The 27068-nt window shown below is 45.3% G+C and overlaps 1 protein-coding gene across 1 annotated transcript in view; it reads left to right on the top strand.

The window, feature by feature from the left end:
- The window catches only part of LOC142159549 (SCO-spondin-like), a 180619-nt gene that overhangs the window by 31087 nt on the left and 122464 nt on the right, over positions 1–27068 (top strand). The window contains exons 14-38 of the mRNA XM_075214441.1: positions 86–224; positions 1044–1161; positions 2370–2542; positions 3571–3792; positions 4322–4487; positions 4606–4855; positions 5673–5853; positions 5940–6034; positions 6369–6625; positions 7876–8010; positions 9452–9654; positions 13160–13287; positions 13366–13475; positions 15649–15798; positions 16124–16217; positions 17593–17987; positions 18192–18422; positions 18574–18753; positions 19508–19644; positions 19748–20593; positions 20678–21564; positions 22250–22482; positions 22641–22763; positions 26621–26724; positions 26805–27036. Coding sequence (XP_075070542.1) covers positions 86–224; positions 1044–1161; positions 2370–2542; positions 3571–3792; positions 4322–4487; positions 4606–4855; positions 5673–5853; positions 5940–6034; positions 6369–6625; positions 7876–8010; positions 9452–9654; positions 13160–13287; positions 13366–13475; positions 15649–15798; positions 16124–16217; positions 17593–17987; positions 18192–18422; positions 18574–18753; positions 19508–19644; positions 19748–20593; positions 20678–21564; positions 22250–22482; positions 22641–22763; positions 26621–26724; positions 26805–27036 — 5789 coding nt within the window. The remainder of the gene's footprint in view (positions 1–85; positions 225–1043; positions 1162–2369; positions 2543–3570; positions 3793–4321; positions 4488–4605; positions 4856–5672; positions 5854–5939; positions 6035–6368; positions 6626–7875; positions 8011–9451; positions 9655–13159; positions 13288–13365; positions 13476–15648; positions 15799–16123; positions 16218–17592; positions 17988–18191; positions 18423–18573; positions 18754–19507; positions 19645–19747; positions 20594–20677; positions 21565–22249; positions 22483–22640; positions 22764–26620; positions 26725–26804; positions 27037–27068) is intronic.

Raw genomic sequence — 27068 nt, 5'->3', positions numbered from 1 at the left:
GAACATCTGGGGGAAGAGACATGATATAACATGGCATCCATGATATGGGCATACCAGCGCTTACTGACATCTGTTTCCATTGTAGTGTGTGCCAGGGCGGGCGCTGGCGATGCTCCCAGGAGAAATGTGCATCTGAGTGTTCCATTGTGGGTGACCTTCACTATGTGACGTTTGATCGCAAAAGATATTCTTTTCATGGCTTTTGTGATTACATCTTAGTCAAGGTAATTAATCTCTTCTGGTTTTAAATTGGTGGTACACTGGGCATAATCTGGTGGTATGTTAGTGGTACAGTGTATATAACATGGTGGAGAATCTGTGGTTCAGTGGTTATAATCTGGTGGGAGGTGGGTGCTACAGTGGACATAAACTGGTGGAGGTCAATGATACACTGAGTAACATCTGGTGGTAGGTCAGTGGTACAGCAAACTTAATATGGTGGTGGGTCAGTGGTACAGTGGACATAATCTGGTGGTGGGTCAGTGGGTATATTGCAGTGGTTGATCCGTGGTACAGTGGTCATATTCTGGTGGGAGATGGATGGTACAGGGGACATAAACTGGTGGAGGTCAGTGATTCACTGAGCAACATCTGGTGGTGGATCAGTGGTACAGCGGATTTAATCTGGTGGTGGGTCAGTGGTACAGCAGACTTGATCTGGTGGTGGGTCAGTGGTACAGTGGACATAATCTGGTGGTGGGTCAGTGGGTATATTGCAATGGTTGATCCGTGGTACAGTGGTCATAATCTGGTGGGAGGTGGATGGTACAGTGGACATAAACTGGTGGTGGGTTGGTGATACACTGGGTAAAATCTGGTGGTGGGTCAGTGGTACAGTGGACATAATCTGGTGGTGGGTCAGTGGTACAGCGGGCATAATCTGGTGGTGGGTCAGTGGTACAGTGGATATAATGCAATGGTTGATCCGTGGTACAGTGGGTATCATCTAGGAGTATTATTGTTTATAGATTTAATGTCATATTATAGTCTCTTCTATACTCATACTGTGGGTACTAATTTTCTTTCCATTCTGTTGACTGCAGGATTACGTGGATGGAAAGCTCCTCATCACTGGAGAGAACGAGGCATGTGCTTCTGTAACCTGCCTCCGAACAATCACTGTCACTGCCCACAAGACGACTGTCACACTCCGAGTTTCAGGTATTGCTACTGGCACTACAGCCCAGAGCTAGACAGGGCCCCCATGCAAGTCCTCTGACTGCTCACAATGTACATTCGGCATCAGGGCCATCTTAACAACATTATGGGCCCCTGGGCAAAGCAGTGCACCGGGGCCCCTATATAAATAGATATAGATGTATAGAGATACAGATATAGATATATAGAGATAGAGATAGATAGATGTACTTGCTCAGTGACCCTTGAAGGTTTTTTTTTGCAGGTTTTTTCTTTTGCAGGATTATTTATTCTAATTAGGAGGCCTGCCTATGGGGCCCCCTTGCCCGTGGGGCCCCCGGGCACCTGCCCATCGTGCCCAATGGAAAAGATGGCCCTGTTCGGCATCCCACCTCAAACCCCAGTGTTGTCCACTGACACAAATATTAAACAAGTTCTCTTCAGAAATTGATTCCTTCCCACAACCCCGAGTTGTCAGAGTTACTTTGGGAGAGGGTTTGACATGTGGCTTTCTAACTGGTTGTCCCTCCGCACCGCCTGGTATAATCCCAGCTCCCTGTGACTGCTGGTAGAGGTGCAAACATTGAGGATTTTATTTGTGATGTGCAAACCAAAAGCTCCTCCGCATAAATGTGTCCACAGACCCATCGTATTCCTCGATTTGCCTTTTGATGGACACGTAGGTCTCTAGAACAAATTGCAGAAGTCTGCACAGCCGGATGGGAGGAGCTGGACTGTGTAAAATATAACTAAGTGGCCACACGTACAGGGAAACTAGTCCTGCTACTAAGGCCAGTTGTATTCTGGTGGTTACCGTGAGTAACGGCTCCAGATGGGTGTTCAGATTTTCCCATTTCCTCACAAATGATTGGGAGCAGTAGATAGCAACACATGAATTATGCAGAAACTACAGGTTATTTAGGATCTGCTTCCAGGCCCATCTATTACAAATAGTTGTAGAAAGAATACTTAGAGCTGCTACATCGTGACTCCAGCTGTAACCTCTCTGGGTACATTTTTGTTTGTTACAAATGTTGCTGAAATAAATGTTCCTCGTTATGTGACGCTATCACTGATGTATCCGGATCTGTCCCCTAATAAGACCCAGAAAGCTGACAGACGACATATATATATATATATATATATATATATATATGGCCAGTCTGATCCATACGATCAGTGTCCTCTTGTCTGATGGGTCCTGTACTCTTTCTGCCATGTTCTAATTTCAGGTGACCCCACAGTGAATGGACGTGAGGTGACCCTACCGTTCCTCAGCCCCGATCTCTCTGTGAGACGCGTATCCTCGTCCTTCCTTCTCCTTCAGACGTTTGGAGCTCACGTCCTCTGGAACACAGAGTTTCCTGCAGCTTATATCACTCTGCAGCCGACATTTGCCAACAAGGTGACCTGATATATTTATACTGTACATCTTCAATAATTATAGAGACACTTGTGATTTTAATAAAAGTAACAGATGGGGGATAACAGAACAAGGAGAAATATGTTTTACATTAATATTTAGCAATACAATCATATGAAAGTAGTAGATATAAAGTGTTTGTATACTGCTATATCTCTTTAGCAGCTACAACGGAAGTAATAATGGACCTGATTCATTAAGGAAAGTACGGCAAAAAATTGAGTACGTTTTCTCCTGGACAAACCATGTTACAATGTAAGGGGTGTAAATTAGATTATTACTTTGCACATAAGATAAATACTGGCTGCTTTTTATGTAACACACAAATACTTGATAGATTTATTTGTACACTGAAATGTAAAGTTGATCTAGGACATGTCCTACCCCAACTATAAATCTGTCCTCACATTTTAAATTTACCTCCCCCTCCAATGCAACATGGCTTTTCCAAGGTGCAAAGTTACTAATTTTGTTGCTTTACTTTCCTTAATGAATCAGGCCCAATATGTTTATAGTCATATCAAATTTGCATTTTGGAAATCTAAGTAGCATAAATGTAGAGATAGGTGGAAATTTTACCAATTTGATCTTGTTGTTTGAAATTTGGTTCACATTAGAAATGTTAAAATGTCAATAAAACGTTCCCTGCTTGACCTTAAATGACTACATTTTATAGAGGTTTTTTTAAAAAAAATGTAAATAGACTTTGGATACAGTTATATCGGCAGAACAGGTGTGTGTCGCTTATAAGGACATAGCTATGAACAATAGACATTAAAGACAAACTCAAGAAAGGCAGAAATATAAAATGTAATTAGTAAAAGTGGGTATGATGGAGCCAATGAATATAAGTGACCTGAAGGTAGAATAACTCTTTATTCAGTGTTCTGTTATCAGTACTAGGAATTCTGCTGCCTGAGATTTAGTGGAACTTGAGAGCAGAGTTGTGAATAGCGAAGGATTGATTGTGATAAAAAATAATGGATTTCTCTTATCTACCCGAAATTCAGGTGCGAGGTCTGTGTGGTACATATAACTGGAACCAGAACGACGATTTCACCACGCCCGAGGGCGACATTGAGACCAGCTCCTTAGAGTTCTCCAACAAGTTCAAGGTGTCAGGAGATTGTCCGGGTGGGGGACCCTTCACCTTTGACCCCTGCGGGTCATACACGCAGCGGAGGGAGTTTGCAGAGGACGTCTGTGCCACGCTCGCCAGTTCTGTATTTCAGGTATGTTCCTTGGGTGGTTAGAGGGACACGACAGGGAATAAATTACATCTCAGGTCAGCTAAATATTTCAACAAATTTCTAATTTTTACAAATCTCAGGGTGTCAAATAAGCTTCCAAAAGTTATACTGAAATAAAAATTTTGAAAAAATAATATTGTAAAAGATGTAGTATTTAAACAATATTTGGTGTAAAAAACAAGTTTAGCAGCAAATTGCATAAAAACTTTACAAACAGAAGAAATTGAACAAATGTATATTATTAAAAAAAAATGTAGGCATGAACTACCGGTAATTGCTTTAACCTGGGACTAAATTAGAAAATAGAGGTATTGGTTCCATATTATGAGTCGTCACAAACACAAATAAAGACCAATTGGCCGACATAACCTGTATATATCATATATCATTCTCTGGACATCATCCTCCAGCTTCCACCTTATAGACCGACTCTGTAATAATCTTACAGTTGTAATCACTTATATAAGATGTAGATTTCACCATCCAGTGACTCCGTATTATATTCCTCTAGCCGTGCCAGGACGTGGTGGAGTGGGAGCCGTTTCATCAGATCTGTCTCTACGACCTCTGCAGCTGCTTCTCAGACAAGGACTGTCGGTGCAGCACCATGGCAGCCTATGCCAGGCAATGTGCCCAGGAGGGAGCTGTGGTGTCCTGGAGGAACGGGACTTTATGCCGTAAGTCCTTTAAACCACTAATGTAATTTCCCTGTTATACTCTGGTCCTCTTCTCTTGGCCTCATGGCTTCTCCCGGGCTTAGTCTCCAGATGTGTAAATTCTTGTTTTCCTCCCCAGCTGTTCAGTGCACCGGAGGCCAGGTGTACATGGAGTGTTCTGCCCCCTGCAAGAGCACATGTGCCGACCTACGCTTAGCAGAAGCCGGATCCTGTCGGGAGCTGGTCGGCTGTGTGGCTGGATGTAACTGTCCGAAGGGTCTGGTTCTGGATGACAGTGGACAGTGTGTCCGCCCTTCAATGTGCCCGTGTTTTCATGGAGGACAGACCTATCAGCCGGGGAACACAGTCCAGCAGAAATGCAAGAACTGGTAAGTCACACATGAATTAGGATAGTGATAGCAATGAATAGCCTGGAGAACTTCAAGTAGAACTCTTCTGGACCCAGAGACATCTTCACTGCCGGATCTTATCTCTGGAGCCTGCTGCACATGGATGTGTTGTTACATGTCTCAGGAAATCAGCCTATGGGTCAGAGACATCCGGGGTGCCGGATCTCTTCTCTGGAGCCTGCTGCACATGGATGTGTTGTTACATGTCTCAGGAAATCAGCCTATGGGTCAGAGACATCCGGGGTGCCAGATCTCTTCTCTGGAGCCTCCTGCACATGGAAGTGGTGGTAGGAGATGTCTGATGAAATCACCCTATGACCTGTTTCCTCTGCCCCACAGGATAGGTTGATTTCATTGAATGTCTCAACCACGTGACTGCTTCCCATAGGCTACAATACCCCACATGACCACAGCAGGCAGCACAATACATATTTGGCCCAGCCAGAACCAATATAGCAGTGATCATTAAATATTTACAATGCAGTTTTTAGGAACTGAATGGTCATTGTTATGGCCTAAGTCAGTGGATCCCAAACATTCTCAGTTTGAGGCACCCTTAGGGTATCCATAAGTTTTTTCAAGGCACCCCTAGGCCAAAATAGTTAAAGTAGTCCCCCGCCTTGCTTACCACCAGCCCTGGGGTGCACAGTTTGGGATCCACTGGCCTAGGGCATAAAGCTCCCGTTATAAATAATTAAGATGAGCAATCATTGCTTTAAATCTGTCTCCTACTATTGTCAAGTAACGTGTCCACCCTATGATATTGTCCAGGTAAATTGTTGGAGTCTTATTTCAGTGTCTGTGTGAATGGGGTGTGGAATTGTACGGAGAACAGCTGCCCAGAAGTGGCGTCTTGCCCCGGTGATTTGGTGTATAAATTCGGGTCCTGTGTGTTTACCTGCGACGACCTAGAACTAAACAAGAGCTGCTCCAATACTGTGGATGGCTGCGTATGTCCAGAGGGCACCGTACTTCAGGTCAGTCTCTGGTCACTCGGTGTCAGCTCTAGATAATTACTGAATTCATTGTGCTGCTGTAATAACACCTCTGTTCCCGGTAACAGATGGACAGATGTATCCCCCCAGAGGACTGTCCTTGCCATCATCATGGGAAACTGTACCCCCCCAACACGACCATTACCAAAGAATGTAACTCCTGGTAAGAAGTGCTGGGAGAATCTGACGGACACTTTATTTGACGGGAACTGTGGGAGCAACTACACATAACACATTCAATGTCGTAACAGGTTGAGTCCACTAAGTTAATATAAAATACAGCATTTTACTTACCCGGGGGTCTTCTGATCCGATGAGCCCCCCAGAACATCCAGTGGTTTCACATTGACACTGTTGGTGTTGTCAATGTCCTTCCTTACTGCTGGAAGGATTGCTTTACTGCAAAGGCAAAAGGAGATCCTTGGCCTCAAGATTGTAGAATTGCATAGAATTCTGGTAAAGTTCTATATATGTCCATCTTTGGTCTTCTCTTGCAGTGTGTGTAAGGACCGGCGGTGGCAATGCACCGATTATCAGTGTGCCGGGCTCTGCACAGCCACCGGTGACCCTCATTATATCACCTTCGATGGGCGCTCCTTCACCTTCCTGGGAGACTGTCAGTATATTCTGTCCAGAGAAACCAATGGGCTGTTCACCGTCACCACTGAGAATGTGCCATGCGGCAGTAGCGGCATTACCTGCACCAAGTCTGTTGTGGTGACGATCGGAAACACAATCGTTCATCTGCTGAGAGGTCTGTGAGAGTGAGAGGTCCTGGGTGGGAAACTTAAAGGACAGTGCAGCAATATAATGCTAATTGTACAGGGGCTGATCATGCTCTTTGGTCCAAGCGATGACCAATAAGATCAGTCTCCAAGTTGAGCTGACTCTTGGCTATAATAAGACAGGTTCTTCCATTAGCCAGTCTGATGGATTGACCAGATAACATGAGGACCTGGAGCTCACACAAGCAGGGCCGGTGCTAGGGTCCTTGGCGCCCTAGGCACACTTTCACAACCCGCGTGTCCCCCCCCAAGCACACTTTCACAATCCGCGCCCCCCCCAGGCACACTTTCACAACCCGCGTCCCCCCCCAGGCACACTTTCACAACCCGCGTCCCCCCCCAGGCACACTTTCACAACCCGCGCCCCCCCCCAGGCACACTTTCACAACCCGTGTCCCCCCCCCAGGCACACTTTCACAACCCGCGTCCCCCACCCAGGCACACTTTCACAATCCGCGCCCCCCCCAGGCACACTTTCACAACCCGCGTCCCCCACCCAGGCACACTTTCACAACCCGCGTCCCCCCCCCAGGCACACTTTCACAACCCGCGTCCCCCCCCCAGGCACACTTTCACAACCCGCGTCCCCCCCCCAGGCACACTTTTACAACCCGCGTGTTGTCCCCCACCCAGGCACACTTTCACAATCCGCGCGCCCCCCCCAGGCACACTTTCACAACCCGCGTCCCCCCCCCAGGCACACTTTCACAACCCGCGTCCCCCCCCAGGCACACTTTCACAACCCGCGTCCCCCCCCAAGCACACTTTCACAATCTGCGCGTCCCCCCCCCAAGCACACTTTCACAATCTGCGCGTCCCCCCCCAGGCACACTTTCACAACCCGCGTCCCCCCCCAAGCACACTTTCACAATCTGCGCGTCCCCCCCCAAGCACACTTTCACAATCTGCGCGTCCCCCCCCAGGCACACTTTCACAACCCGTGAATCAGTCATTTTATCCTCATTATTTACCAAATCATATATCTACCTGATACAATTGTTACGACTGACGTCCTTAAGTGCTGACAGCCAGCAGATTATTTGTATCAGGATCTTTGTTGCAGGAACATTTACAATATAATGTAAAATAAATCTAAGTCCGTTGTATTATCTGTGTACATTGGTGTGAGGATGAGATTTGGGGTTCATCTGTCAAGGTCTCTCTGATTATAATCATCCTGTGCTGTGTATATCAGTATCTGATGCCCTGTCCTCCGCAGGTAAAGAGGTAACAGTGAATGGCGCAGCTGTGCGACTCCCCAAGATGTACAGCGGGAACGGGATTATCCTGGAACAGGCCGGATTATTTACCATCCTCATCGCGCACCTGGGACTCAGCGTTCTGTGGGACGGAGGTGAGTGCGAAATCTACACTAATTCATAAGACCTGAAATTACTTTTATCCTACAAAGGCTTGTGGTTGCTGAATTAAGAGCACAAAGTATTACTAACTTGGTCAACTTTCATATCAGCTGGATAACGAACCGTAAGGATGACCGGAAAGTCTTATGGGCCTATTTATTAATCCTTATTTTCATGCAAATTCCCTGAAAACTGTAGACACAAATCTAAGTATCGTACATATGTATTAACACATCATAGAGATATCTGCTACTTTGCATTTTGCTTCGATATCCAGAGCAGTCTCCATATATGTCTATGGGGACTGGCCTGTACCACAATGTAACAAGTGCTGACAATGTCATTTCCCATACAGTAATGTACAACTCAGCGCACACAGCTCAGACTGCGCACATTACCGTATGTGTAAGTGTTCAGCTCTACTCCTATGGGGAGAGCATTGTGGTCGAAGGATCTCCGGATCCCTCTCCTCATCTTACTGCTCTCCCCTCCGGTCACTAACTAAAGGTGGTCACTGCGATAGTGACCATAGGAACGATAGGAGAGGGATCTGCGCAGAAACTGCTGTTGCTATGAAGAGTATTAATAAATACGCACAATATTCCAATCCTTATCTGTGCGATGATGATTGAAATCAATTGTGCACAAAATGGCACCACATAAATGGCGGCCACAATAAGGAAGAACAAGGAAACTGACGAAATATCTACCTGTGACTTTTATAAAAGATATTCGTTTAGTCCGGAGAATTTACCTTTGACCTACAGAATACAAGTTTTGCTTAGAAGAGCTGTCCGGTACTCGCAGTCTTTATTAACTGTTATATATTGATATCTGACAACGTGATTAATAAGAAACCAGTGATAGATACAGAGTCCATATACGGCCATGTAATAGTGCTGCTGATTGGTTCCTTATGCTTCATCATCATCATCACCATTTATTTATATAGCGCCACTAATTCCACAGCGCTGTACAGAGAACTCACTCACATCAGTCCCTGCCCCATAGGAGCTTACAATCTAAATTCCCTAACACACAGACAGACAGACAGACAGACTAGGGTCAATTTTGATAGCAGCCAATTAACCTACTAGTATGTTTTTGGAGTGTGGGAGGAAACCGGAGCACCTGGAGGAAACCCACACAAACACAGGGAGAACATACAAACTCCACACAGATAAGGTCATGTAAAGGAATTGAACTCATGACCGCTGCGCTGTGAGGCAGAAGTGCTAACCACTGAGCCACCGTGCTGCCCACACATAAAATCATTTCAAACCTATTTTAAATTATGTGTAATGATGCTTAAGAAATAGATGTTTATTAAGTAAGATATGGGTATGATTATCACGGATTACTGTGATATTTGGGAGCACTCACCGACCTTGTCTCTCCCACACAAGAGTCACTTTCCCATCTCATACCTTCCAGGGACCCGCGTCTATGTGAAACTAGACCCCACATTCCGTGGCCGCGTCAGTGGGTTGTGTGGGAACTTTGATGGCGACACAGAGAATGACTTCACAAGTCGTCAGGGGATTATTGAGCCCACAGCGGACCTGTTTGGAAATAGCTGGAGAATGAGCCTCTTGTGCCCTGAGGTTCACAGCGACGACTTTGAGCATCCGTGCACGGTATAAGCTCTATACTGTAATGTATAATATAACGTAAGCCGCAATATTTCTCTTGTGCTCACTTTATATATATCCCACCCGTATACGCTATCAGGGATCAGAATGTGCCGTAACCGACTTGTCATTAACATTACGTGGGGCCCAAGCCTACTGGCATATGACTATATATATATATATTGTGAAAAGCACACCAAACAAACTGCTCCTCACACAGGTTTTGCTGAACCACTTTGCTGTTTATTTTCTTGTGAGGATAGATCGCACAGCCTCTGCAGTGTCTTCAGTAATCACACCAAACATACAAACATATTTATGAAGCACCATAGCCCTAACGCTGGCTGTACCAGTTAGATCCCTAACTGGACACTTGTGGGCACCAGTCTTCCACCCATAGCACAAGCCCAGCTATTTCAGCTTCCTGTCCTGTTGCTCTGGCTGATTCCTTCATTGATTACACCCAGGTGCTCCCCCTGTGTTTCTGCGCTGTGTACAGAGTTATCCTCAGACTGCAGATTCCTAGGTGCTCCCCCTGTGTTCCTGCGCTGTGTACAGAGTTATCCTCAGACTGCAGATTCCCAGGTGCTCCCCTGTGTTTCTGCTCTGTGTACAGAGTTATCTCAGACTGAAGATTCCCAGGTGCTCCCCTGTGTTCCTGCGCTTTGTACAGAATTATCCTCAGACTGCAGATTCCCAGGTGCTCCCCTGTGTTCCTGCTCTGTGTACAGAGTTATCTCAGACTGCAGATTCCCAGGTGCTCCCCTGTGTTCCTGCGCTTTGTACAGAGTTATCCTCAGACTGCAGATTCCCAGGTGCTCCCCTGTGTTCCTGCGCTTTGTACAGAGTTATCCTCAGACTGCAGATTACCAGGTGCTCCCCTGTGTTCCTGCGCTGTGTACAGAGTTATCGCAGACTGCAGATTACCAGGTGCTCCCCTGTGTTCCTGCGCTGTGTACAGAGTTATCGCAGACTGCAGATTCCCAGGTGCTCCCCCTGTGTTCCTGCGCTGTGTACAGAGTTATCTCAGACTGCAGATTACCAGGTGCTCCCCTGTGTTCCTGCGCTGTGTACAGAGTTATCTCAGACTGCAGATTACCAGGACCCCACCAGTCTTTTCTCTATTACTGTGTGACAAACTGCCCCTACTGCCACAATATGTAGAGCACAGTGAATATATTTGGCAAACGTAGATATATAGAGGCCGGAGTACATAGAATACAGACAGTATAGTATAACATATAGCGGAACTCTCCATCCACATAAGTCTGAGGTGACTCCTAATATCATTTTACTTTACATTATTGGAGACATAATTCCCCATAATACAGCGAAGTGAAGCAAATAAAGATGCGTGTATGAGGTGACCCTCACACTCAGATGTGTGTTACCTTCTCTATACCTTTCATCACTCCGAGCCATGTGACACCAGTGACATCACTCTGAGCCATGTGACACCAGTGACATCACTCTGAGCCATGTGACACCAGTGACATCACTCTGAACCATGTGACACCAGTGACATCACTCTGAGCCATGTGACACCAGTGACATCACTCTGAGCCATGTGACACCAGTGACATCACTCTGAGCCATGTGACACCAGTGACATCACTCTGAGCCACGTGACACCAGTGACATCACTCCGAGCCATGTGACACCAGTGACATCACTCTGAGCCATGTGACACCAGTGACATCACTCCGAGCCATGTGACACCAGTGACATCACTCTGAGCCATGTGACACCAGTGACATCACTCCGAGCCACGTGACACCAGTGACATCACTCTGAGCCATGTGACACCAGTGACATCACTCTGAGCCATGTGACACCAGTGACATCACTCTGAGCCATGTGACACCAGTGACATCACTCTGAGCCACGTGACACCAGTGACATCACTCTGAACCATGTGACACCAGTGACATCACTCCGAGCCATGTGACACCAGTGACATCACTCTGAGCCATGTGACACCAGTGACATCACTCCGAGCCACGTGACACCAGTGACATCACTCTGAGCCATGTGACACCAGTGACATCACTCTGAGCCATGTGACACCAGTGACATCACTCTGAGCCATGTGACACCAGTGACATCACTCTGAGCCATGTGACACCAGTGACATCACTCCGAGCCACGTGACACCAGTGACATCACTCTGAGCCATGTGACACCAGTGACATCACTCCGAGCCATGTGACACCAGTGACATCACTCCGAGCCATGTGACACCAGTGACATCACTCTGAGCCATGTGACACCAGTGACATCACTCTGAGCCATGTGACACCAGTGACATCACTCTGAGCCACGTGACACCAGTGACATCACTCCGAGCCATGTGACACCAGTGACATCACTCTGAGCCATGTGACACCAGTGACATCACTCTGAACCATGTGACACCAGTGACATCACTCTGAGCCATGTGACACCAGTGACATCACTCTGAACCATGTGACACCAGTGACATCACTCTGAGCCATGTGACACCAGTGACATCACTCTGAACCATGTGACACCAGTGACATCACTCTGAGCCATGTGACACCAGTGACATCACTCTGAACCATGTGACACCAGTGACATCACTCTGAGCCATGTGACACCAGTGACATCACTCTGAGCCATGTGACACCAGTGACATCACTCCGAGCCACGTGACACCAGTGACATCACTCTGAGCCATGTGACACCAGTGACATCACTCTGAGCCATGTGACACCAGTGACATCACTCTGAGCCATGTGACACCAGTGACATCACTCCGAGCCATGTGACACCAGTGACATCACTCTGAGCCATGTGACACCAGTGACATCACTCCGAGCCACGTGACACCAGTGACATCACTCCGAGCCATGTGACACCAGTGACATCACTCTGAGCCATGTGACACCAGTGACATCACTCTGAGCCATGTGACACCAGTGACATCACTCTGAGCCATGTGACACCAGTGACATCACTCTGAGCCTTGTGACACCAGTGACATCACTCTGAGCCATGTGACACCAGTGACATCACTCCGAGCCATGTGACACCAGTGACATCACTCTGAGCCATGTGACACCAGTGACATCACTCTGAGCCATGTGACACCAGTGACATCACTCTGAGTCATGTGACACCAGTGACATCACTCTGAGCCTTGTGACACCAGTGACATCACTCTGAGCCATGTGACACCAGTGACATCACTCCTTCATTTCTGTGTTATAAACAACAACAAAATTAAATTTAACACAATTATAATTAAAATACTAAACTGTTTATACTTCTTTATCGTATATTATAAGTTTAATAATGCACCCCCTACTGTGTTACCCATATGAAAGCTGTCATCATGCCGCTCATTGAATGTCTCTGCGACTTCTATGGGGTGCGTTATCCTGCATATATATATTCACTGGGATATTACAAAGTACAGTAAGAGGAGACAGATGAAGTCTGTGATATATGTCTACAGCATTGTGTAATTAGGAATTTATGCCCCTCCCAGGAGAACAGTCATCGAGCCACCTGGGCGAGGAAGAGCTGTGGGCTCCTCATGCAGCCGCTGTTTGCCCCATGCCATCAGGAGGTGCCCTGTCAACAGTACTACGACTGGTGTGTGTACGACGCCTGCGGGTAGGTGATAACTCACAATAATGGAGACCATCCTCTGTTTCCAGCTGTATATGAGTTCATCTCTTTACCTTCCCTCAGATGTGATTCTGGCGGAGACTGCGAGTGTCTATGCACGGCCATCGCAACGTATGTGGAGGAGTGTAACCAGCACGGAGTGTACATCCGCTGGAGGTCACAGGACTTGTGTCGTGCGTATCACCTCCTACTAATAATCACCTCCTACTAGTAATCACCTTCTACTAATAATCACCTCCTACTAATAATCACCTCCTACCAATAATCACCTCCTACTAGTAATCACCTCCTACTAATAATCACCTCCTACTAATAATCACCTCCTACTAGTAATCACCTCCTACTAATGATCACCTCCTACTAGAAATCACCTTCTACTAATAATCACCTCCTACTAGAAATCACCTCCTACTAGAAATCACCTCCTACTAATAATCACCTCCTACTAATAATCACCTCCTACTAGTAATCACCTCCTACTAGTAATCACCTTCTACTAATAATCACCTCCTACTAGTAATCACCTCCTACTAATAATCACCTCCTACTAGTAATCACCTCCTACTAATAATCACCTCCTACTAGAAATCACCTCCTACTAGAAATCACCTCCTACTAATAATCACCTTCTACTAATAATCACCTCCTACTAATAATCACCTCCTACTAGTAATCACCTTCTACTAATAATCACCTCCTACTAATAATCACCTCCTACTAGTAATCACCTTCTACTAATAATCACCTCCTACTAGTAATCACCTTCTACTAATAATCACCTCCTACTAATAATCACCTCCTACTAATAATCACCTCCTACTAGTAATCACCTCCTACTAATAATCACCTCCTACTAATAATCACCTCCTACTAGTAATCACCTCCTACTAGTAATCACCTTCTACTAATAATCACCTCCTACTAATAATCACCTTCTACTAATAATCACCTCCTACTAATAATCACCTCCTACTAATAATCACCTCCTACTAGTAATCACCTCCTACTAATAATCACCTCCTACTAGTAATCACCTTCTACTAATAATCACCTCCTAATAGTAATCACCTTCTACTAATAATCACCTCCTACTAATAATCACCTCCTACTAATAATCACCTCCTACTAGTAATCACCTCCTACTAATAATCACCTCCTACTAGTAATCACCTCCTACTAATAATCACCTCTTACTAATAATCACCTCCTACTAGTAATCACCTCCTACTAATAATCACCTCCTACTAATAATCACCTCCTACTAGTAATCACCTCCTACTAATAATCACCTCCTACTAATAATCACCTCCTACTAGTAATCACCTCCTACTAATAATCACCTCCTACTAATAATCACCTCCTACTAGTAATCACCTCCTACTAATAATCACCTCCTACTAGTAATCACCTCCTACTAATAATCACCTCCTACTAGTAATCACCTCCTACTAGTAAATACCTCCTACTAATAATCACCTCCTACTAGTAATCACCTCCTACTAATAATCACCTCCTACTAGTAATCACCTCCTACTAATAATCACCTCCTACTAGTAATCACCTCCTACTAATAATCACCTCTTACTAATAATCACCTCCTACTAATAATCACCTCCTACTAGTAATCACCTCCTACTAGTAATCACCTCTTACTAGTAATCACCTCCTATTAATAATCACCTCCTACTAATAATCACCTCTTACAAATAATCACCTCCTACTAATAACCACCTCCTACTAATAATCACCTTACTAATAATCACCTCCTACTAATAATCACCTCCTACTAGTAATCACCTCTTACTAAAAATCACCTACTACTAGTAATCACCTCCTACTAATAATCACCTCCTACTAGTAATCACCTTCTACTAATAATCACCTCCTACTAGTAATCACCTCCTACTAATAATCACCTCTTACTAATAATCACCTCCTACTAATAATTACCTCCTACTAGTAATCACCTCCTACTAATAATCACCTACTACTAGTAATCACCTCCTACTAATAATCACCTCCTATTAGTAATCACCTCCTACTAGTAATCACCTCCTACTAATAATCACCTCCTACTAATACAGCCATGTGTGGCAGACTCTCATGAACGTAATATCTGGCCCAACAATGTGACCATAAAATTCCTCAACAATTCATTTTAGGTCCTAAGTTAGATAAAAGAGTTAAAGGAACCCAACCTTAACCTCTTAATTCACCCGCATCAGTTGTGTAAATCATGGTGAAATAATTAGCTAATGGGAGCCCTATACATACATATATATATTTATATATATATATATATATATATATATATATTCCTAATGACTGTGATCTTCTCCTGCACAGCCATGCAGTGTGACAACGGGCTGGTGTACGAGGCCTGTGGACCCACCTGCCCTCAGACCTGCAGAAACATGGGGCTGGATCCCGCGGAGCACTGCGCATCTCTGTCCTGCGTGGAAGGATGTTTCTGTCCTCAGGAGAAGGTCCTACATGGTAGGTGGACACTGGAAGATCACGTACCCAACATTAAAATCATTATAAATATATATACTCTGTAGCGCTCTATGACATAAGGATTAAACCTACTATTCTACTATCTGCCTGTTCACCACTAGGGGTCCTCACAGTCAGGGGCAGCTATGGAATAACATAGATATCAACCCTTAGGGTTCCTGGACCAGATGTGATTGTAGGATCTAAGAGAAACTCAGACTCTATGACCCGTCCTATAATGAACATTGTTGTGATCTAACATATGCCGGATTACTGTAAACTGAATGCTCTTATATCAGTAATGAAGCTTCTTTCCATGATTTAGAGGGGAGCTGTATCGACCCTTCTGAGTGCCCGTGTTACTGGCAGAGCCTGGCCTTCCCCACTCGTGCCATAGTGACGCAAGGATGCCACAACTGGTAGGTCTCGTCCTGTGCTCCTGTCATTAGCATCCTTCTTCTGTACATTATACACATTATATATATATATATATGTGGTGATGATGAGGATGATGATGACTTGAAGCCACCTCAGTGGTATAAACACCAGTTATACTGAGTCTAAAGTACTTATATCAGATTGTCTCCACTATTCACAATTATTTCTACATCTTCTCTGTCTGCGCTCATGCACTTATGTAGTCTGAGAAGGACATGTATGACGAGCAACATAAACATGGAGCAATGCACACCCCAGGTTTGGACCTGTCATGACCTCTATTTTCGAACCATGGGTTTACGGAGGGAGTTATCAGCATTTGTGGAGACTGCACAGGCTGAGGGGAAGTTTTGGGTAGAGTGAGGACACTTCTTGCACAGTGTGAAGTTGGGGCAGCCATGCCCATAATTTTGTGGAGCAGATTAGAAACAAGATTTTCTTTTGTGGGCTAAGATTACTGAAATGAGATGAAGGGAATCAGAGGGTGATGTTGTAGGGCTGCTGCTTGCAGTGTGGAGGGGCAAATGGTCAAATCTACTCCACAAAAGGGCTCACAGCTGGTGATGTCCGGGTCTCGTCCTAGACTTTTCAGGGGACCCAGATTGTGCTTCTATGTTGCACTAAGGCGCAATATAATAAAAAAGTTTCAGACATAAAATTGCCACATGTAAAACACAGTCCTGATTTATTTAGCACAAATAAAGATAAATTGATACATTGTATGTAATTGAACTGGGTGGTACTGTCGGGGTACTTGAGGTCTGACCCGGTAACAAGGCCTTAGAATCTCTGCTGCTTATCAGCCAGCTGGAGAGGATAAGTGGACACATACACAGCTGATACTCAGCTCTAAGGACATCCTCCTAGACCGGCTTTATTTATACATAAAATATTGTGTATGTGATTATACAATAATAAAAAGAGGTGTAATTTAATTATGTATGTTACACGGATTGAGCACATGATGGAAAATACAGTTTTCTCAAAGTTTGAAGTAAAACATTTTAGCGCGGCGTTATCTCCTGTCTCGTGCAGCTGTCCGGCCTCGAGGTGCTGGACGCTCAGCCGATCCTTCTGTTAATTCTGTTAAGTTCTTCACATAGCTGTATGCGGAACTTACAAATGTATAGAAAACTTTCTTTGCATTTGCACAACAGTATTTTATTCTTTTTAATAACCAATATCCAACCTCACAGTACTTAGGTGATAGAGGGTTGAATACGAGGTGTTTTGCAGCGTACATCAAGGATCTCAGTGTTTTTATCTGTCTCTGGAAAGAGAATATAGATTTTCTCTGATAATTTGTGAGGTTACAAAGTGTTTCCTGTCTGGTTTTGTTTTGTCCTCGTTTTGCAGCACTTGTGCATCCGGCCAGTGGCAGTGCCCAGATGGGCCTTGTTCTGTGCCCTCCTACTGCGGAGATGATGAATTTTCCTGTCACCTGAGTGAGCGCTGTGTTCCCAATGCTTGGGTCTGTGACAACGAAGATGACTGTGCAGATGGGTCAGATGAGATCTGCTCGTTGACTTGTGCACCACAAGAGCACCGCTGTGCCAACGGGCAATGCGTCACCTTGGAGCACCGCTGTGATGGCAGAGCTGACTGTGTGGATCACTCAGATGAATGGGGCTGCCCAGCTCAGGCCTGTGGCCATGCTGAGTTCCGCTGTTCCAACGGACGCTGCATCCCACGTTCTCACGTCTGTGATGGTGACCTTGACTGTGGATTTGCTGATGACTCCGATGAATCAGGTGAGTGGATTGTGTAGGTACTAACTTCGTTTAGTAGCCTGCAGCCAATGGATTTAGGATTATACCCCCTCATCCCTTTGATGGTGAGCTGAGGCCATCACTGATGACATTACACCGTACTAGGCCACGTTAGTAGGAACCACTTCTTGTCCCACGACACTAATTCTGACCTCTCCGTCTTCTCCCTACTTTGGGTGCATCCAGACTGCTCCTCGGGGTGCAGCTCCGCTCACTTCCGCTGCTCTCTGGGGAGATGTGTACCGTACATTCACCGCTGTGATGGGCACGATGACTGTGGTGATTTCAGTGATGAGAGGGGCTGTTCCTGCCAATCCGATGAGTTTCAGTGTCCAGAGGGGCTGTGTGTGCGCAAGGAGAAGGTGTGTGATGGAGAAAGAGACTGCACCACCGGGACAGATGAGATAGTCTGCTCAGGTAACTAGACGGTCGCTGACTACAATCTATGTGCAGCCTGCAGGACTGAGTCAGTATCAGGGGATACAGTATAATATACGCATGTGGTCCTAATAAACACTGAATTGATGACAACAGTCTGTAGAATGGGGTTCTCTCTGTATTGTCGCAGGGTTGGGAACGTGTCCCCCAGGACTCTGGGTCTGTGGGGACGGATCATGTGTCAGAAAAGAGAAGCTGTGTGACGGGATATCTGACTGCGCTGATGGGTCGGATGAGGAACCAGCACAATGTGCATCTCCACCCCCCGATAACGCCACGATAATCCCGCCAGCGGGCAATGAGACCACAGGTGATATATAATAATAATAGTCATTTATCATGATCCTCTCACCATTTACAGTCATAGCTAATAATACTTTCACTTCAAGGATTACAGACCTTAAAGTAAAAATATAATTAACAAATGTCTTTCAAAAGTTGTGTAAAATTCAAATGTAATTGAACATTGCAAATTATTTTATTAGAAAAATGTCCATAGATTTGGCGATATGATAGTTACAAGTTTGCTCTGATTTTCACTTGACTGTTTCTCTCGCTAGAGAAATTTTAGTCACTGACTAAACTCACAGAGAGTTAGTGGTGCCCCCAGGGTATAACATGGGAAACAGAATCGTACCAGAATATTACAGACCGTGTCTTTGTCTCACTGCATAGTGCTCAAACTTTCTTGTTTCTATACTCTTCCTTGGATCATTTTCTTCTTTACTATGTTAACCCTGCGCACGTCTCTATTCTATGCTCAATCAGGATGTAGCTACTCTGGATCATTCTCTCCCCTTTCTATCCTTACTCCAGATGCCTGTCTAGTCTTTATACTTATTCTGGATCACTGTCTTCTTTACTCTCTTCTGTACTCACTTTAGATCCTGGTCTCCTTTCTTTACTCACTTCAGATCCCGGTCTCCTTTCTGTACTCACTCCAGATCCCGGTCACCTTTCTGTACTCACTCCAGATCCCGGTCTCCTTTCTGTGCTCACTTCAGATCCCAGTCTCCTTTCTGTACTGACTCCAGATCCCGGTCTCCTTTTTGTACTCACTCCAGATCCCAGTCTCCTTTCTGTACGCACTCCAGATCCCGGTCTCCTTTCTGTACTCACTCCAGATCCCGGTCTCCTTTCTGTACTCACTCCAGATCCCGGTCTCCTTTCTGTACGCACTCCAGATCCCGGTCTCCTTTCTGTACTGACTCCAGATCCCGGTCTTCTTTCTGTACTCACTCCAGATCCCAGTCTCCTTTCTGTACGCACTCCAGATCCCGGTCTTCTTTCTGTACGCACTCCAGGTCCCAGTCTCCTTTCTGTACGCACTCCAGATCCCGGTCTCCTTTCTGTACGCACTCCAGATCCCGGTCTCCTTTCTGTACTCACTCCAGATCCCGGTCTTCTTTCTGTACTCACTCCAGATCCCAGTCTCCTTTTTGTACGCACTCCAGATCCCGGTCTCCTTTCTGTACTCACTCCAGATCCCGGTCTCCTTTCTGTACTCACTCCAGATCCCGGTCTTCTTTCTGTACTCACTCCAGATCCCGGTCTCCTTTCTGTACGCACTCCAGATCCCGGTCTCCTTTCTGTACTCACTCCAGATCCCGGTCTCCTTTCTGTACTCACTCCAGATCCCAGTCTCCTTTCTGTACTCACTCCAGATCCCGGTCTCCTTTCTGTACGCACTCCAGATCCCGGTCTCCTTTCTGTACTCACTCCAGATCCCGGTCTCCTTTCTGTACGCACTCCAGATCCCGGTCTCCTTTCTGTACTCACTCCAGATCCCGGTCTCCTTTCTGTACTCACTCCAGATCCCGGTCTTCTTTCTGTACTCGCTCCAGATCCCGGTCTCCTTTCTGTACGCACTCCAGATCCCGGTCTTCTTTCTGTACTCGCTCCAGATCCCGGTCTCCTTTCTGTACGCACTCCAGATCCCGGTCTTCTTTCTGTACTCGCTCCAGATCCCGGTCTCCTTTCTGTACTCACTCCAGATCCCGGTCTTCTTTCTGTACTCGCTCCAGATCCCGGTCTCCTTTCTGTACGCACTCCAGATCCCGGTCTCCTTTCTGTACTCACTCCAGATCCCGGTCTCCTTTCTGTACTCACTCCAGATCCCGGTCTCCTTTCTGTACGCACTCCAGATCCCGGTCTCCTTTCTGTACTGACTCCAGATCCCGGTCTTCATTCTGTACTCACTCCAGATCCCAGTCTCCTTTCTGTACGCACTCCAGATCCCGGTCTTCTTTCTGTACGCACTCCAGATCCCTGTCTCCTTTCTGTACGCACTCCAGATCCCGGTCTCCTTTCTGTACTCACTCCAGATCCCGGTCTCCTTTCTATACTCGCTCCAGATCCCGGTCTCCTTTCTGTACTCACTCCAGATCCCAGTCTCCTTTCTGTACGCACTCCAGATCCCGGTCTCCTTTCTGTACTCACTCCAGATCCCGGTCTCCTTTCTGTACTCACTCCAGATCCCGGTCTTCTTTCTGTACTCACTCCAGATCCCAGTCTCCTTTCTGTACGCACTCCAGATCCCGGTCTCCTTTCTGTACTCACTCCAGATCCCGGTCTCCTTTCTGTACTCACTCCAGATCCCGGTCTCCTTTCTGTACTCACTCCAGATCCCGGTCTCCTTTCTGTACTCACTCCAGATCCCGGTCTTCTTTCTGTACTCACTCCAGATCCCAGTCTCCTTTCTGTACGCACTCCAGATCCCGGTCTCCTTTCTGTACTCACTCCAGATCCCGGTCTCCTTTCTATACTCGCTCCAGATCCCGGTCTCCTTTCTGTACTCGCTCCAGATCCCAGTCTCCTTTCTGTACGCACTCCAGATCCCGGTCTCCTTTCTGTACTCACTCCAGATCCCGGTCTCCTTTCTGTACTCACTCCAGATCCCGGTCTTCTTTCTGTACTCACTCCAGATCCCGGTCTCCTTTCTGTACGCACTCCAGATCCCGGTCTCCTTTCTGTACTCACTCCAGATCCCGGTCTCCTTTCTGTACTCACTCCAGATCCCGGTCTCCTTTCTGTACTCACTCCAGATCCCGGTCTCCTTTCTGTACTCACTCCAGATCCCGGTCTTCTTTCTGTACTCACTCCAGATCCCGGTCTCCTTTCTGTACTGACTCCAGATCCCAGTCTCCTTTCTGTACGCACTCCAGATCCCGGTCTCCTTTTGGTACTCACTCCAGATCCCGGTCTCCTTTCTATACTCGCTCCAGATCCCGGTCTCCTTTCTGTACTCACTCCAGATCCCAGTCTCCTTTCTGTACGCACTCCAGATCCCGGTCTCCTTTCTGTACTCACTCCAGATCCCGGTCTCCTTTCTGTACTCACTCCAGATCCCGGTCTTCTTTCTGTACTCACTCCAGATCCCAGTCTCCTTTCTGTACGCACTCCAGATCCCGGTCTCCTTTCTGTACGCACTCCAGATCCCGGTCTCCTTTCTGTACTCACTCCAGATCCCGGTCTCCTTTCTGTACTCACTCCAGATCCCGGTCTCCTTTCTGTACTCACTCCAGATCCCGGTCTCCTTTCTATACTCACTCCAGATCCCGGTCTCCTTTCTATACTCCCTCTGGATTGTTTTCTCATATTCATACTCACTCCAAAACACTCTTTATCTCTCTGTCTGGATCACTGTCTTCTTTCCCTATGATTGTTTTTTCTATGCTCACTGCAGATCACTGTCTCAAACTACTTAAATGAAATTCCACTTCCAGCCCATTACCTGTAAATCAGTGGATAAATCATTGTAACCTGCTAATATTGTACATTTATACCGCAGCCGGTGTTCCGGGCAGCAGCTGCGGCCGCTATGAGTTTGGGTGTGGAAGTGGCGAGTGCAGACCCCGGGGCTGGCTGTGTGACAACGAGGTGGATTGTCTGGACGCCAGCGATGAACATGATTGTAACAGAACATGTGACCTCGACCAGTTCAAATGTACACTGAGCGGGGAATGCATCGGGTACAGCCAGCTGTGCGATGGGATCCCCCACTGCCGCGACCAATCCGATGAGAGCATGGACAACTGTGGTAAGAGAGGTGGCAGATCCCTGTGTGGATCTAGTGCAGTGTTATATATATATATATATAGTTATTATTAGTAATATGGTAATAATGGTGCAGCTGATGTTCCCTCGTGCCTGGGCCTATTGGTGGCACACTAACTGTGTATGAATTGTTATTTGCAGGTTCTACACAAATCCCCCCCTGCCCCGGGCACTTTATCTGCGCTAACAGAATGTGTGTGAACATCTCTCTGGTATGTGATGGTGCTCCAGACTGTCCACAGGGAGAGGACGAGAAGACTTGTGGTGAGACATGGTGCAGCTTGTCTGGTCTCTGGGTGGGGGGGTGACACTATTTACTGACGAGCACAGTGACCGGGCTGAGTGGACTCTCTCAGGGTTCCTTATATACCAGGTTCAGCAGAAGATGATGGAATGTTCCGAAGAGGGTGTCAGTCATTTGGGAAGGAGGGGTGAGGGACAAGGGACCGGTCCTCCAACCAACCTCATAACACTGGTACTCGGAGGACAACCTTGCTGGTGGGAAACTTGGTTGTTGCAACTTCATAAGAGAAGCCCGGCAGTCTAAAAGCTTCCGGTATCTGGGGGCTCAGGTCTCACGTCCCCTTATTGCCCTCACCACAGTGTCAGGACACCAGGACAAAATACTAACTCCTTTATGGTAGAATATGACTCCAATAACACCTGCATAGAGACAACACATGTCCAGCATGTACCGTGCGATAGAACATTTAGCGCCTGATTCATCAATGTTTGTATCTGCTGAGCATATAGTGCGCAGAACAGACAGAGACGGCTGCGAAACAGAGACACGGACATGTACGCAAGCAATGCTCATGCGATAGTGAGCGTAACAAGAACTTACTTCAACTTGCAACTTTGGGGAGTTAACTGGGCGGGGATGGGGCGTGTTTCCGTAGTCAGTGTCCAATAGGGACGTAATAAACTCAGACAAAATGCAGCCATGTCAAAATCAAGCCCTGTACACGTCAAAGTTATCGGTGTTTTTGCCGCATCTCTTGCTCTAGCTCTGGGGCTAGTCTGAGTCCTGATCAGTAATGACGAGTCTCATGTACATGATATAACACGTGTCTGCATGACGAGTCTCATGTACATGATATAACACGTGTCTGCATGACGAGTCTCATGTACATGATATAACACGTGTCTGCATCACCTGCAACTGAAACATTTATTTTTATGGAAAATATATATATTTTTAAAAAAAAAAACAATTTATTCCCCCACTGTTTTATCATTAATGTTTTTATTAATACCAGGTGACATTAATTCTATAATTTGTTTATTTTCCTGTGTGTTCTTTTGAGAATTTATAATCCACGTAGTTATTGGATGTATCCTGCAGCATGTTGTGTAGCACAACACAGCAGACCTGCCCCCGAATTCAACGGGGCTCGTATCTTAAGATTAGTTCCTTGATGAATTCAGGAGTCCGCACCTCATGGATATGTTCGTAGAGCACTGAGCGTTCAGAATACCTGCCCTAATATATCAGGCCCCTAAACTGAGGCTCTATGGGGCCAGGACTGATGTGAATGAATCAATATTGTCTGGAAAGCGATGTGAATTATGATGGTGAATTGGTGAAGATCAAATAAACTTTTACAGCTGACAACTTAGTATCACACTTAGTATCACACTTAGTACCACACCTAGTATCACACTTAGTACCACACTTAGTACCACACTTAGTACCACACCTAGTATCACACTTAGTATCACACTTAGTATCACGCTTAGTACCACGCTTAGTACCACGCTTAGTACCACGCTTAGTACCACACTTAGTATCACACTTAGGGCTAGATTTACTAAGCTGCGGGTTTGAGAAAGTGGGGATGTTGCCTATGGCAACCAATCAGATTCTAGCTGTAATTTTGCAGAAGGTACTAAATAAATGAAAGCTAGAATCTGATTGGTTGCTAAACTTTTACAGCTGACAACTTAGTATCACACTTAGTATCACACCTAGTACCACACCTAGTATCACACTTAGTATCACACTTAGTATTACACCTAGTATCACACTTAGTATCACACTTAGTATCACACTAGAATCACACTTAGTATCACACTAAGTATCACACTTAGTATCACACTAGAATCACACTTAGTATCACACTTAGTATCTCACTAGTATCACACTAGTATCACACTAGAATCACACTAGTATCACACTTAGTATCACACTTAGTATCACACTAGAATCACACTTAGTATCACACTTGGTATCACACTTAGTATCTCACTAGTATCACACTTAGTATCACACTAGAATCACACTAGTATCACACTTAGTATCACACTTAGTATCACACTAGTATCACACTTAGTATCACACTTAGTATCACACTTAGTATCACACTTAGTATCACACTAGTATCACACTTAGAATCACACTTAGTATCACACTAGTATCACACTTAGTATTACACTTAGTATCACACTTAGTATCACACTTAGTATTACACTTAGTATCACACTTAGTATCACACTTAGTATCACACTTAGTATCACACTTAGTATCACACTTAGTATCACACTAGTATCACACTTAGTATCACACTTAGTATCACACTTAGTATCACACTTAGTATCACACTAGTATCACACTTAGTATCACACTTAGTATCACACTAGTATCACACTTAGTATCACACTTAGTATCACACTTAGTATTACACTTAGTATCACACTTAGTATTACACTTAGTATCACACTTAGTATCACACTTAGTATCACACTAGTATCACACTTAGTATTACACTTAGTATCACACTTAGTATCACACTTAGTATTACACTTAGTATCACACTTAGTATCACACTTAGTATCACACTAGTATCACACTTAGTATTACACTTAGTATCACACTTAGTATCACACTTAGTATCACACTTAGTATCACACTTAGTATCACACTAGTATCACACTTAGTATCACACTTAGTATCACACTAGTATCACACTTAGTATCACACTTAGTATCACACTTAGTATCACACTTAGTATCACACTTAGTATCACACTAGTATCACACTTAGTATCACACTAGTATTACACTTAGTATCACACTTAGTATCACACTTAGTATCACACTAGTATCACACTTAGTATCACACTAGTATCACACTTAGTATCACACTTAGTATCACACTTAGTATCACACTTAGTATCACACTAGTATCACACTTAGTATCACACTTAGTATCACACTAGTATCACACTTAGTATCACACTTAGTATCACACTTAGTATCACACTTAGTATCACACTTAGTATCACACTAGTATCACACTTAGTATCACACTTAGTATTACACTAGTATCACACTTAGTATTACACTTAGTATCACACTTAGTATCACACTTAGTATCACACTTAGTATCTCACTAGTATCACACTTAGTATCACACTAGAATCACACTTAGTATCACACTTAGTATCACACTAGAATCACACTTAGTATCACACTTAGTATCACACTTAGTATCACACTAGAATCACACTTAGTATCACGCTTAGTATCACGCTTAGTATCACGCTTAGTATCACGCTTAGTATCACGCTTAGTATCACACTTAGTATCACACTTAGTATCACAGTTAGTATCACACTTAGTATCACACTTAGTATCACACTTAGTATCTCACTAGTATCACACTTAGTATCACACTAGAATCACACTTAGTATCACACTTAGTATCACACTAGAATCACACTTAGTATCACACTTAGTATCACACTTAGTATCACACTAGAATCACACTTAGTATCACGCTTAGTATCACGCTTAGTATCACGCTTAGTATCACGCTTAGTATCACGCTTAGTATCACGCTTAGTATCACACTTAGTATCACAGTTAGTATCACACTTAGTATCACACTTAGTATCACACTTAGTATCACACTTAGTATCACACTTAGTATCACACTGAGACAGACAATGTAGAAGAAAAACAGAAAATATATTTACCACCAAGAGAGACAAAAAAAATTATATTTCCTATTTGCTGCCCCCCTGATTGAGACAATAACGCTGGTCCCTTGTAATAGAGGCCAATCTTACTGACACCCTTTGAAATAACAGCACCTTACTTACCATTTGTATCCGTTGTAGAGAAAAGCTCGGGGACCATCTCTCCCCCCAAACACAGGAACCAGACAGCTCCAGTCTGCCCAGAGTATTTGTGCCCCGATGGACATTGTCTGATGTTTAAACAGGTACAAGGAGGACGTCTGTCCTGGGTGTCCCGTCCGTTCCTGGCGCCCTCCTGTCTCTTATCTTTATTCTGTATCTACAGGTATGTAATGGGATCCCTGACTGCGGAGATGACACCTCGGGATGGGTGGCCTCAGATGAGATGGAGTGTGGTTTCTGGAGCCCGTGGGGCAGATGGAGCGACTGCAGCCAATCGTGTGGGACCGGTGTGCAGAGCAGACGACGTGTGTGTACCAATCCATCCAGTGATATCCTCAGGGAGTGCCGGGGAGAGGAGAGTGAGGCTCAGCAATGCTTCTCTGTGTCCTGCCCAGGTGAGGGGGTGTCAGGATTACTGTATATACGT

The sequence above is a fragment of the Mixophyes fleayi genome, chromosome 5 (assembly GCF_038048845.1).
Source record: "Mixophyes fleayi isolate aMixFle1 chromosome 5, aMixFle1.hap1, whole genome shotgun sequence".
In the NCBI taxonomy this organism is placed as follows: domain Eukaryota; kingdom Metazoa; phylum Chordata; class Amphibia; order Anura; family Limnodynastidae; genus Mixophyes; species Mixophyes fleayi.
Note: the sequence above shows the minus strand (reverse complement) of the source record. Positions and strands in the feature narration are given on the sequence as shown.